The sequence below is a fragment of the Quercus robur genome, chromosome 2 (genome assembly GCF_932294415.1).
Source record: "Quercus robur chromosome 2, dhQueRobu3.1, whole genome shotgun sequence".
In the NCBI taxonomy this organism is placed as follows: domain Eukaryota; kingdom Viridiplantae; phylum Streptophyta; class Magnoliopsida; order Fagales; family Fagaceae; genus Quercus; species Quercus robur.
The window spans coordinates 51,069,862-51,084,885 of NC_065535.1; the positions used below are offsets into that span (position 1 = coordinate 51,069,862).

The 15,024-nt window shown below is 31.7% G+C and overlaps 1 protein-coding gene across 1 annotated transcript in view; it reads left to right on the forward strand.

The window, feature by feature from the left end:
• Positions 1-3,397, forward strand: part of LOC126713914 (cytokinin hydroxylase-like) — a 3,947-nt gene extending 550 nt beyond the window's left edge. The window contains exons 2-5 of the mRNA XM_050413873.1: positions 184-410; positions 570-811; positions 1,205-1,583; positions 2,778-3,397. Coding sequence (XP_050269830.1) covers positions 184-410; positions 570-811; positions 1,205-1,583; positions 2,778-3,197 — 1,268 coding nt within the window. The 3' untranslated portion in view covers positions 3,198-3,397. The remainder of the gene's footprint in view (positions 1-183; positions 411-569; positions 812-1,204; positions 1,584-2,777) is intronic.
• The last annotated feature ends 11,627 nt before the right edge of the window (positions 3,398-15,024 follow it).

Here is a 15,024-nt window from a genome sequence, read left to right on the forward strand (position 1 = left end):
GACTCTTTCAGTAAGTAAGAGTAAATAATTTTTTTTCTCTCTCCACGTGGGTATGTTTGGCTTCAACATCCCGTGGACACTAGTCCCGATGTATATATGTGTATATCTTCCTCTCTTTTTTTGGTTATTTTTTAATGAATACTTGTTCATCTTTTCCTCATACTAGCTTGTTTGCAATATTAGGAAAGAGATTTATATTTTGGAATGGGGTGGAACCAAGGATGTGCCTGACGGAGACTGAGTTAATAAAAGAACTATTGTCCAAGTACAGCATCATGTCCGGTAGGTCGTGGCAGCAACAACAAGGATCCAAACATTTCATTGGGAGAGGTGTTTTAATGGCTAACGGCAAAGATTGGTATCATCAGCGTCACATCGTTGCTCCGGCCTTCATGGGAGACAGGCTTAAGGTATGATAATATATGATAAGATTGAAAATTGTTCTCAATGATATTGCAATATTGACACAACCCCACTTTTCGCTTCAAAATCAAATTTTTTATTTTTATTTTTTAAATGTTCGAATTAAGAATGTGATAAATTGATGGTTGGTTTTCATTTTTCTAAAGAGTTATGCGGGGTACATGGTGAAATGCACTAAGGAATTAGTCCAATCACTACAAAATGCTGTAGAAACAAGCCAAACAGAGGTGGAAATTGGTGAATACATTACTAGACTCACTGCAGATATAATATCTAGAACGGAGTTTGATACTAGCTATGAGAAAGGAAAACAAATATTCCACCTTTTGACAGATTTGCAACGGCGTTGTGCCCAAGCAACTCGCAACTTATACCTTCCCGGAAGTCGGTAAGTTACATATATAGATATATAGTCATGCACACGTCTTTGATATCTATACCATGTTTTTTTATTTTATTTTATTTTTAACCGGACGATTCTACCTTTGATAGATAGGGGATATGTCTTTTACGATGATCTGATTTTCTTGTTTCTACTTTTGTAGATTCCATCTTTTTACTTTAAGCTTATGGAGTCTTTATTTTCTGTCCATCACTTTTAAGAGAGCTACAATATCTAAGATATTTTAAAGGATTTTTCAATTAAATTAAACATCATCTATCACGTAATCATTATAAATGCATCAGCAAAACCAACCCCCTAAATAAATAAATAAATAAAAGTCATCTAGCATAGCATACAAAAATTCAAACTCCTTAATTTATTTATGATTTTTTTCAGGTATTTTCCTAGTAAATATAATAGAGAGATAAAATTATTGAAGATGGAGGTGGAGAGGTTATTGATGGAAATAATTCAAAGCCGAAAAGACTGTGTAGAGATTGGTCGGAGCAGCTCATATGGGAATGATTTGCTGGGTATGCTCCTTAATGAGATGCAAAAAAATAAAGATGGTGGATTCAGCTTAAATTTACAGCTGATCATGGATGAATGCAAAACATTCTTCTTTGCTGGACATGAAACCACTGCCCTCTTACTCACTTGGGCCATCATGTTACTAGCCAGCAACAATTCTTGGCAGGAAAAAGTTCGAGCTGAGGTGAAGGAGGTTTGCAATGGTGAAACTCCCTCTGTTGATCATCTTTCCAAGCTCACCTTGGTAAGCAAGAAATGATTATTATTATTATTATTATGATGGGTGGAGTTCCGAGAAATTGAGTTATGCTAGGATTACAATTATTTTTATATGTGAAGTGATAAATTTTGATTATGATAACATTACTTTTTCATAGTATCATCATTAATACTATTTTTATTCTGTACTAATCAAAATAAAATATACATGAGATTGGGACAAAACATGTAAAATATACTCCTAAAAACATCAGGAAGAGTGACAATTGACAATTTGCCATTGCCCCTAATAAGTAATAAACAGTGCTTCCCTATACATTAACCAAAAATAGATCTTTTGCAAAAACAAATAGAACCTAACAGATCCTACTTCTAGCACTACTGCACTAGTAGCAAATAGCAATTACTATTTTCTTTTTAGTCATAAACACAGGGATATTCACTTTTGAATTGTATGTAATGTCAACCATGGGTTTAACTTCTTAAAATAATCAAAATGGTATTGAAGAAGTCCAGAACCCTCATTATGTGCCGTCAGTTGTTTAGGTATATGTATATAGTTAATTGAGAAAATGATGGTTTTTATTTTTTTATTTTTATCACACAGGTCCAGGTTTATGTAACTTTCTCTACCTTTTGGCTAACATCAAATTCAAGTCTTAGGTCTTCAATAGTAGTAAAAAAAAAAAAAAAAAAATGTGCGATGGACATCGCGCCGCTTTTCTTCCCCTAGTAAACTAAATCCAAAAAGGAAAACTGAGGACACTGGCTAGTGCACTCAATTACTTACTCCCCACTTCAGAGTCTGAGAGGACGAACCTAATATAAAATTTTGAGAGTCAAAAATGATTGTTTTAGTGGCTTAGTTGGTATTGAAAGGAGACCAAAAATGGTCATAGGATCTGGCATTGCCTTAGTAGGCAGAGTTTTAAAAGTTGTATTAGTGACATAACGTCATAAAATGTTTGATTTAATTTTTTTTTTTTTTTTAAATTGTTACAAGTCAGAAGGAAGGATTTCAATCCTAATTCTTCTCATAAAATAGATCCATCAATGCCATTGAACTAAATCCTATCTTTGAATCTATTTCTGAATTCTCATATTATCTGATTAGAAATATTCTTGCTTTCATTAAAGGGTTTTTTATTTTTTAAACTTTTTATTTTTATTTTTATTTTTATTTTTGTTTTTACACAATTTTTAAAATTTGTCTTTGCAGTTGAATATGGTAATAAATGAAACTCTTAGACTCTATCCACCAGCTACTGTTCTACCTCGAATGGCATTAGAAGATCTTAAGCTAGGTGACCTGCATATCCCAAAGGGTCTATCAATATGGATTCCAGTGCTTGCAATTCATCATAGCAAAGAATTATGGGGTGAAGATGCAAATGAGTTCAACCCAGAAAGGTTTGCTTCCAAGTCATTCACACCTGGCCGGTTCATTCCTTTTGCCTCAGGCCCCAGAAATTGTGTTGGCCAAGCTTTTGCCATGATGGAAGCTAAGATCATATTAGCCATGTTGATCTCGCGGTTTAGCTTCACTATTTCAGAGAATTATCGTCATGCTCCTGTTACTGTTCTCACAATAAAGCCCAAGTATGGAGTTCAAGTATGTTTGAAGCCCATAAGCACTTGAAACATACTGATTTTGAAGTCGTATAGAGAGCTTGTGTTTTGATGAGGGAGTTTGGAATGAGTGTTTTGATATAGATTTTAAATGCTGGAAGTCTTTTTCAATTTAACCAAAGTTAGAGGTAATAGATTCAGGGAAGAAAATATGCTATTGTAAGAATTACAAATGAAATGAAAGAACCATTATGATTTTGGTTTTGGTCATCTGGTGTCGAAACAAGCACTTAATTAAAGTTAGGGGCAGTTTAGACGTGCCTAAAGTCCCATTAAAAAAAAAAAAAAAAAAAAAAAATCAAAGAAGCCAAAACATAAGGTGATGAGTTAAAAGTGTTTCTTCTTTAGCTTGGATGCTCCCCAGACACTTACATTGGTAATGTGATTCTTCTATCTTTTTCTTCAAATCAACTAATTTAACAAATGCTCAACTTTTAACATTTAAAAATAGACAAAGGTAAGGATTTTTTTTTTTTTTTTTTTGAGAAAGGGATAGGGTCAAGTTGTTTTGCTAAAGGTTTGGTGTGCTAAATTGTGAGTAGTAGTCTATCATTTTCATATGAATTAACTATTTTTTTTTCAATACTTACAATTTATTACATTAAAATTGTGACAAAAAAAAAAAAATTGTATTCTTACATTTTCTTTATATATTTTAGGTTCAAGTCTCAAAGGGTGCTAACTCAGCCAACCTATCAAATGCTAACAGCAATCTGGGATTCCGCTCCCCCCACTACTAATTTCTCTAATTTCTTTTTTGTTTCAACTTCCATGTTCTTTATTTCTCCTCAGTCCCTGCCTAACATGCTTCCTACGAGATATTCCCACCTCACGCTCCTCTATTGGGCGTGTCATTAGCCACTACACAACACAATTAAACCCCACCCCCACCCTCCAGCCGGCTTCCCCTTCAATTTTTTTAATTTTTTTTAATGAGTACTTTGTACACTCATGACAAGATTGATCATATGAAATTTGGTTTATAATAATTACTCTTTACAATTAAACTAAAATATTAATTGGTTTTAGTGTAACAATATTTGAATACATATTTTTATTTTATAATAAGAAATTTCATCAAGGTTTAAAAAAAAAAAAAAAAAATTTTGCCAATTGAAATAACTAAAACTTGCTTTTAATTAAGAGTTATGTTAGGCACCTCCTTAGAAATATTTATATGGAGTAGGTTTAAACTGTTATCTTATTTTGTGGCCTAAAGATAATGTATTATTCTAATCTAGGTTCACTGAATTATTCTTCTAAAAATAGGTTCATTGAATTATCCTAGAAATTATATTTCTACTACCACTATTCTCTCTCTCTCTCTCTCTCTCTCTCTCTCTCTCTCTCTCTCTCTCTCTCTCTCTCTCTCTCTCTCTCTCTCTCTCTCTTAGACGTGGCAAAACGGGCAGGTTGGGTGAGGTTCGAGTCGAGTCAATCGAGTTTGTGGGTCAATCAGGTCACGGGTCATTTTTAAACGGGTCAATCGAGTTGCAGGTAATCGGGTCGTGGGTCAGGGGACGGGTCGAGTTGACGCGTAATTTTCAAACAAGTTTTTTATTTTTTAAATAGATGCAATCTGTCAATTGTTTTCGAGTTCTTTTACTGTGATTAGATTCTCACTAGTGATACTGTTACCACTTACCAATTACCACTAAACACTTGATACCCAAATTTGGTGCAACTCTTGTTCCATCTTTCTAGAAGCTAATCTTGGTATAATCTTCGATCTATTTAAAGTAGGAAGAGAAAATGAACGTGACAAGTAAAGAATGACAAACTATAATGGAGTACATAATATATTAAGTAAAAAAGAATAAGTAAATATTTTATAAGAATTACACCTCAATCTCAATTTACTCAATGTTGGTAGACATGGAAAAATGGGCAGGTCGAGTTGGGTTTGGGTTGGCTTAATCGGGTTGCAGGTCAAAACGGGTCATTTTTAAATGGGTCAATCGGGTTGCGGGTCAAACGGGTCGGGTCAAAAAATTTTGACCCGTTTTACCATGTCTCTCTCTCTCTCTCTCTCTCTCTCTCTCTATATATATATATGTGTGTGTGTGTGTGTGTGTGTGTAGCGAAAATACAATTTTGGTCATTATATTTTGGGGTTACAGACAATTTGGTTTTCAACTTACAATCAATTTTCGTTTATGAGTTGACAATAGGGACCATTGTACCAAAATTTAATATTCAAATTAACAATAACCCCAAATTGTAGGGATCAAAATGATATTTTTGCCTATATTTTTAATAAGTTTATTGTAATACAAAAATGCTAATGAAACGGCCTTTATTTATTTTTTAGAGATTTTTATAAAACACCCTACTGAGTATGCCTAAAATTTTATTTTATTTTGTAGCTTAGAGATATCACAATCTAAACCCTTTGTATTATTCTAATCAAGGTTTATTGTATTTTCTAAGAAATCATAATTCTACCTATGGATGTTACTTACTCCTAAGGTTAGCTCATGATTATATATATATATATATATATATATATATATACACACACACACATATGCATGTGTATGTGTGTACGTGCACACACTCATGAGCGAGACCGTACCCCCAGCCCTCCAATTTTCTAATTGGGCCAAACTCGTGTGAACGAAAGTACTCATATTGGTGCGTTTTAAAATGGACATTCTACTATTTATATTTTTTTCGCCCTAAATTGAGGGTTTACAATAGAGACATCACTTATTTTAATTAAAGAAAAAATTAAAAAAAAAATACCCAAAACATATATAATTTTTATTGATATATTTGAATGTACATCATTTGAAAAAAATATAGAATATTACATGGCTTTGATCTTAGATACAATCTAAGAAGAAGTACATTGCTTGGATTCTAGTTACAATCTAGAAATTGGAAAGTAAATGGAAAATCTTTAATCTACAAATCATTGATCTAAGTTTGGAGGTTATGTTACAAGATAAGAATATGTTAGGCACTCACCTTACTCAATGAAATTGTTCTTCTAGATTATGGTGGCCAATAGTTATACTATATCATCCAAATAACATATCATAACATTCAAGAGAACATCATCCAGAATTTAAATAAGCATTCATGTAAGCATGGTGAAAAACCTTAATTAAAACATACAATCAAATTTGAAAAAAATTGGAAATTGAATCATGGTGATTATGTGTGTGTGTGTGAGGTCAAAATCCTAATTTAAACATGTGATTCTACTATTATAAATCAAAGGCATGGCAACATGATTACTATTAGGTGAAACCACTAATTCTAAACATATGACCACATTATTTGAATTAAAAGCATGGAAACATGTTTATTACCAAAATAAATAACATCCTAAGATCTAGCATGCTAGCATAAAAGAACATGGGAAAAATATTCAAGAACTTAAGAATAGATATTCAACAATATTTAATATAAAATCATACTTGAATCTAAATTGCTAGGATTTAATTAAAAGAGAGTTTTAAGAAACCATTCATCGATTTCAACAAAGTTAGATTGCTACCCAACCATGGTGGTAAGGGGAGGTCCTTTAACCCAAGGATTAAGGGGCATGCTAGAAATAACAAACCAACACTTCACCAATTCCACCCTAGCAATTCCAACATACATTCAATCATCTTAATGCCCCCGAAAAGAGGAGGAGGTTCCTTTTAGAGGTTGTTAAGGAATGAGATAACAATGTGAAGGTTTGTAAACTCAAAACCAGTAGGATTTGATGTTTATCCCAAGAGGGTACCTTACTTTGTTTCTTCCTCTAAAATCCTAAAAATAATGGAGGTACTCCAAGAGAGTCTTTAGAGGAGTGAGGCAACAATTTGAAGTTGTAAACTCAAGACAAGAGGACTAATGCTTACCCTTTTATTGATTTGAAGACAACAGGACCAAAAACTAAAGGAACTTTTCTTATTACTTCCTCTAGATCTCTAGGGGATTCGGAATGGTATTGGAGGAGTCCATTTATATTGAATGTTAGAGGATTTAGAATAAGATTTAATCAATGTGGGAATTGAAAATTTCTGAATTTGGACTGAATTTCGAAGTTATGAAGGTTTGACTTGAAGGGGAGTAAGTGAAAAACCGAAGTATGCGTTTGGCTCCAAATTAAAAAGTTAGCTTATTTTACTATTCAGCTTATTTCTACTACTATTCATGGGTCCCATTGCACTTTTTGATACTATTCATGGGTCTCACTGTATTATTTCAGCTAACTTTTACCTTTATCTACAATACTTTCAACAACAAAAAATTTCAATTTCAGCAAAATAAGCGAATTCCAAATAGACCCGAAAAGTAATAAAATTTAGTGCTGTTTGGACCATCTGTCGATTGACAAATGGGCCCAGTAACAACTTACCCACTTGCTTTTTACACGATTTTTTCATTAAATGCATTTATTCCTCCAAATCTCAACCATATCAGCCCCTCCTTGGACCTCAAGTTTAGCTAATTAACTCCTAACTCCCTTAATTCAATCCATTAATAATTAAACTAGTGTATAACCCGTGCATATCCATGGATACATTTAAAAACAATTACAATTAAACATATATATGAGTTCAAATTATACCTCGTATAAGAGTTGCAACTTATAGCTTTTCTAAGCCATGAATTTCTAAAATATGTAATGATTTCTCATTATATATATGATTTAGAATTTAATTAGATTTGGACAAGTCACTAAATTTAAATTGGACCAATTAAAAGCAAGTGTTTGTAATCACGTGTGATTAAGACTCAATTCATGCAAATGCATATTAATCATTAAAACTTGATCTCATGATATCTTTCAATCTAGTGATTCAATTGAGGCCCATGACTTGTCATTTTGATTGTTGTGACTTCAAGATTTATTTAATGGAATACATTTGGAAATCAAATAGCCAAAATTACAATCTTACCTTTGGGATGTGAAAGGACCATTATGCCCTTAGATGAGGTTAACTGTGAGTTGCAAAATAAGGTGTCTATAATGTGGGATAGAATCAAGTTACACTTAGTGTAACTTTAAGCTATATTATACCACTTGGTAAAAGCAAGCCACATTAATTCATTACATTCTCTCTTAATTTTTTTTTTCAAATTTTAATATAGAATTCTTTATTTTTTAAACCTTTTAAAATTACATAAAAAATTAGGGAAACAAGAATATTATAGCATAGTAAAAATAATTTAAGATTTAAAAAAATAAAAAAATAATAATAATGATTTTTTCCCCATGGTTGATCTAAACCAATTAATAGGCGACAAGGCGACAAAATCATTAACTAGTTGAAGAAAGCCAAGTACTTATCATTTTGCCTCATGACAAATATTATATGTGAATGTCATAGGGATAGTGCAGTCTACCTTGATGGTTAGGAGCCGCAAAACCAATCAAGCACGGGTCGCCTGGTGGAGCATTTTGAGTAAATTAGGACAGGATAGAAGCAATAAAGAATAGTGTTCTATCACAAAGCAACTTGCATTGGCATCGAACAAAGCAACTTGCATATTTTGTGGGACATTATGGACGGTGGTTTTAATCGTACCAACTGAGTTGCATTGTTCAATGAATACAGATAAAAAAAAAAAAAAAAAAAAAAACTAAATAAACTGCATTGTCCAAGACTAGTATTTTGAAGAGGAATTAATTTGGCTAGCATTCTATCTAATTCATATTTATAAGCTAATTTTTTTTTCTCTTTAACTGAAGTTTTTTTCTCTATCAAAAGATTCAAAACAAGCCAATCAATTTTACTAATTCTAAATCTAGAACAAAATTTTAGCAAAGACCCTTTAAAACTATGATAGTTTGGATGGTATCTCTCCATGCACTAGAGGGTTGGGGACTGGGGAGGAGTATACTTAGTAACTATATATTTATAAACCAATTCAAAACTATGATCGAGAAACCCTCGATTATATAGTTTAAAGTTAAAAGATCTCAATATCATTATTAGAGTCAAACCTATATGATCTACAACAAACGAGATTTATATGAGTTTGATACATAAATTAGAAAACTTTTTGATAAAAAATTGACAAAACAGATGAATGTTCCTCACTCTTGTCCCACTTTTTTATGGTAAGAAAGCTTAGAGAACCAAAAGAGGAAAAGTCCATATATATATATATATATATATATATATATATATATATATATCAACTGTAAGAGTCTTAATAAACAATTAACATTTAATGGATAATTTATTTCTCAAAAAGATATCTTGGTTACCAAACCAAAGAATTAAAACATTTTACTATTTTAGTATAGAGTTAACAGAGGAATCTTGACCTTTAACAACATTTAGCACTCTTAGAGGATATTATCATTGGAATGTAATGCCCTTTGAACTTAATATAGTTCTTCAAGTGCTAAGAGTCTTGTACTTTAGTGGTATAATAATAATAATAATAATTGTAAGGACACAGTTTGAAGCCCAAGTCAAAGTGTAAATGGATATTGGTCCAACGAGTCCAGTACAATGAATTTGTAAAGAGTGTGTCAGAAAACTAGGCCCTAATGAGTTGGAAAACGGTTAGAATGGATTTAAAAGACAATCAAGCAAGAGCAGGAAGGATTTTTCTACGTAAATTCGCCCTTGGCACAATCCGAGAAGGTTAATTCTTATATAAATCAATTGTTCATGTTACAAATACAATTTTTGATTGCTACAGTATTTTCTCTCTCTATTTCTCGATCCCTTTCTTTCAGGGTCCTCCCTCTAATTTATAGTATCTCCTTTTTCTTATCTTCACCTTACACGTGGATAGTAGATCGCTCATGTTGAACCTTGTTCCATCAGCACCCTACTGAAGTCTTCAGGGGTAGCTGTAAGGCTGAAAAATATTGTTCAGAGATCACTTTCTCATTAATGCGGTTAGAGGGTTAGCTACAGAGCATTTAATGCGATGGTAGCATCTTTCTCTTAGATATTTCTGAGCTTCTGTCCCTCCTATACGTTCATAATTCACATCCCTATCAGTGGAATTTCCTGAAAGGTCATTTTGAATGATAGGATATACATTTGGTTTGTGTTTCGTTTATCTGAAGAGATACTCCTCCTCGGACCACCTCCCCCAACCTTTCCATTTGTAACATACTCATGGGACTCTAAGCTTAACACTCTCACTACTGTTTATTCGTCATCGGACCAACCAATGTCCTTGACCAAGGCCCAAGGCCCAATATATAATTTTGGACCCTTATCCCTACAATAATAATAATAATAATAATAATTATTATTATTATTATAGCTCTCAAATCTTTCAAAGATGGACTGACAAAATCTCTACAAGACCTTAAAGACTTTTGTGCAGTTCTTATAAATTATATTCTTCTATTCTCTAAAATATCTTAAAATTGTTTGTACAAAAATCCAAAAGAATGGAATATTCCTTTCCCCAAACAAAATTGAGATAGAAAAGGAATCCCTAGAATTTCTAGGCATAGTTTTAAATCAATTATATTTAGACTACAAGAACATATAGTTTTTAAAATAAGAGAATTTCTTGAAAAAAATGAAGATAAAAATAATTGCTAAGTTTTTTAGGAATTCTTAACTATGGAAGAAATAAGGGGAAATTACACTTTACTATCTTAAACTATACTCTCGATTACACTTTGCACTCTAAATTTTTTAAATGCATGCTTTGCACTTTAAAGTATGATTATTGTTTCACTTTGCACCCCGACATCAAGTTTGCTGTTGACTTTGATAGAAAAATATGGCATAACGTGAAAAGATCTAATTGCCCATCTTCTTAATCCCTTACAAGCAAATGAAAAAATTATACTTTGCACCCTAAAATTTAAATTTCCATCCAAGCTGACGGCAAACTTAATGTTGGGGTGCAAAGTGTAACAATGTTCATAATTTAAGATACAAAACGTGTACTCAAAAAGTTTATGGCGCAAAGTGTAATATGAGGAATAGTTTAGGTTGGTAAAGTGTAGTTTTCCCAAGAAATTATATAAAAATCTCTCTAAAAAAAAAAATCCCTCTTTTTGGTTTTTTTTTTAAATTTTTTTAAATTTTTTTATAAAATTCTTTTTGAAAACTTAAGAAGAAAAATTATTTTTTGGACCCAAAAAGGCCCAGAATTTGTGAAACAAATAAAACAAAAAAGATTTAAACTATACCTAAGGGACACTTGGAGATGATACCCAACAAAATAAGGTAGAAATTGATTAATATTATGAATGTATAATTGTAGTTTCCTTATATGGAAGAGGAAACATAGATAGTACAATATAATACACTAATAAAACTCCATACAAGGAAATATATGAACAGGCCCAAAACTACATTTTTTTTTTTGAAGCCCCAAAACTACAAATTGATTTGTGACAAATAAAATTACTTTAAAATTTAATCTTTAGGCATGGTATAGCATAACAATTATTTATTTATTTATTTATTTTAGGATTGATACTAGCATAACAGCTAAGAACAAACAATAACATGTTGTAATTTAGCAATAGTTCTATCTCTTTTACGAGGATAATCAATTTACAAATCTCCCTTCCCTTATTTGTTGTAACCATCTCATCATCAAATAGCAACAACGCGTTAAGAAGAGAAAAGTTACCGATACTACTCTCCCTCTTTCCTTTTTAAGTCACCATCACTTGATTCAAAAAAGAAAAGAAAAGCAAAGCACTTCTATATCTGCCCCCATGAGCCGTGAAGTAAAAAGTCAATTAAGCAAAAGTCCTCTAAAGTCAAAAGCTAAATGTGATGCACATGATAATAATTTAGGTATGAAAAAAAGATATCTACAATTTCCATAGAAAGTAGAAAAAGAAAAAGGCGAAAATCATATTGGACATTGCTTTCACAAATGTGAACATATGTACGAGCAGGGTGAGAATACTTGGTTACAATCTTCTTGATGGAGACCCTTTTCCTACCATGCCACTCACAAGGATTTTGACTTACAAGCATTAGCAAACGATCTTAAGTCAACGGGGTAACAAGCCAAATCAAAATCTAACCCAAAGTACCAATTGTGGAATTTTTTAGACTGATTTGGGAAACTTGAGGCAGAGTAGATTTGGCAGAAATGTATCATCTCTAATGCGTTTTTAATTGCGCCATATGCATCTATACTTGTCTTCCACGACTTGCATGCATATCATGGACAGGCATCTAAGTTACTTCTTAACTAACCATGTAACTATATATACATAATCATAGTGGGATGGCCCTTTAAAGACAAAATGGAAGTCATATCAAAATATATGCCACCATAAAATAAAACAAATCAATCATTATATTATAAATAGGTCAAATGTGTCAAACATTAACAATTTGTTTAAAGCTTTTGTCATGTCAAACCAATTTGTATTGGCAAAAGGGAAACTTGAAAATTATAAAAATAAATAAAACAAATCCACGTTTCTTGATTTGGGGATGATATCCCGATTTATTTTCTTAAGAACGGGGTGATATATAGATTTGAAGTATTTTTTCTTCTAGGATAGATTTGAAGTATCTGTTTAGGCACAAAAGTGAATAAATTAAAAATAGACAAAACTTATATACAACATCTCAGGTGTTATTCTTTAGGTTCTCATCTTAAAATTCAGCCATGTGGCTATTTAACTAAAAAATAAACTTTCATCCCATAAGAAAAAATTCAAATGAAAAAAATTTTAAGAAAGGAAATTTAAGGAACACCTAAGTATTGTACCTAAATTTTATCCAATGAAAATCTTCCCTTTAACGAGCAAGTGAACAAATTTTATGTGTTGGTATTTGTAAACCATATTGAAATAGGTTGCTGAATTCCACTTAGCCGAGCCGTACTCCCCCTGTTGCGCCCACAACGGCTGATGCACGTAATTGAGATTATTTTTACTCATTGCCTGGGGACGTTAGGTATGACTATGTTATTCAACTGCTCACAAATGTAGGGGTGAATACATTATATATGTAATAAATCACATTTGTTTCATCATTGTTGAACTACTTTTATTTTTATTGTTACTTCTAAGGTCTTATAAACGTTGTCAGGTTGTTTAGTTATGGATTAAGTTCTTTTTAAAATTATGGTTAAAAATTAATTTTTTCCCCTTTCTATATCTCCTATTTGGGATTGATTAGATACTAAAGTAAAATAAATTATATATTTTTATTAACAAGACATGATGATGTGATATTTAATAAAGAAAAATAATTTAAATAGTTATTTTTGTATTGTACTTGTCATTTTGAAATTTTAGACTATAGTTTTAATGAATTTGTCACAATTTATAGTTTATATTCTGTTTTTAATTATTTATTTGTAGGGAGAATTGAAAATTTTAAAAAAGAAACTTGATATTGGATTTACAAATCTAAGAATAGTATGAGAAAATTAAAGAATTTATTTAAGATTCCTAGGAATAAACCAAACATTATAATTTCACATTTCTAGGAATCTAGATTGCAAGGCATCACATTCCCAATAATCTAGATGCCAGGGCCCAGGAGTAATGTGGATTTCCTCGTACCAAACCCCACCTAAAGGAAAGATCCATGTATCTCATAATCACCTTCAAGTTTCATGCCTCAAATTCCATAACGGGTATGGGATAATCAAAAAATAGATGAAGATGGTCCTGATCGTTATTAAAGATAAGAGATTAGATAAGATAAAACCCCTAGAATGTCATACTAATTCAATCCCCAACCATCATATAATTAGCATCCTCACCAACCCTAGAGCATCGGAGGATCTTCCCCGCCCGCATGCCATCACGCCTCTATAATTTTGGTAGGTGTTCACAAATCGAGTGCCCCTCATCAAACTGCGTTAAGTATAAAGTGGACATATGATTTTTTTTTTTCTTTAATAAATTAACCTCACACATCCGCGACATCAAATCCACAGTCACTAGCCCTCAATGGGGATGGAATGTCAATTGGACTATTTTTCATTTATTGGTAGGTAAAGAGGGAGAAGATATATTGAAGTAAGGGACAAAATTGGCCTCTGCCCTTTTCGGGCAAAATAAATAGCATTCTACCCCCTTTCCCAAACTAATTAGGAAAATGTCCCTCTTTTGAAACTCGACTTTCTTAAAATCAAGTTAAAAAAAAAAAAAAAAATATAGAGCCCTATAATGGCATTTTAAGGAGCCTATAGTGGCGTTTTGTAACTTGATCTTCATGAAGTCGAGTTACATGCAATTTTTTTACCTATAACTCGATTTCATGGAGCTTGAGTTAAAAAATGCCACTATAGGTCCTTAAAAACATCACTATAGGACTTAACTCAATTTTGAGAAAGTCGAGTTTCAAAAGAGAGGAATTTCCCTAATTAGTTTGGGAAATGGGATAGAATGCTATTTATTTTGCCCGAAAAGGGCAGAAGCCAATTTTGTCCTTGAAGTAAGGGTTCAGTATTGATGTTCAAAAATTTTTAGTGTATATACCTTGGGATCTTGGGGGTCTTTTAGACATCCAAACTTGTTACGTAAAGATTCTCACTTATTAATAAAACTAACTACTTCTTTCTTTTATATATGTATTTTTGTGTTGGTCCTATTGAAAATGAAAATTGAACTTTTAAATGAAAATTCATGCATGGTTTTTTTTTAATAAAAAAATTGTTAAGGCATGTTTCGTAAATTATAATGATAATTATTTGGAAATAATAATAAGTATTAAAAAAAAAGATATAATCGAATAATTATTTCTATGCATATATATATATATATATAAATATATATATATATATATATATATTTAATAATAACACATAGATAGAACCATGAATATGTACTTCACAGTTGATATATCATGATAGAATGGAATCATATTTCAATCAAATTTCTTAAAATACCCATATATAATTATATGTATACT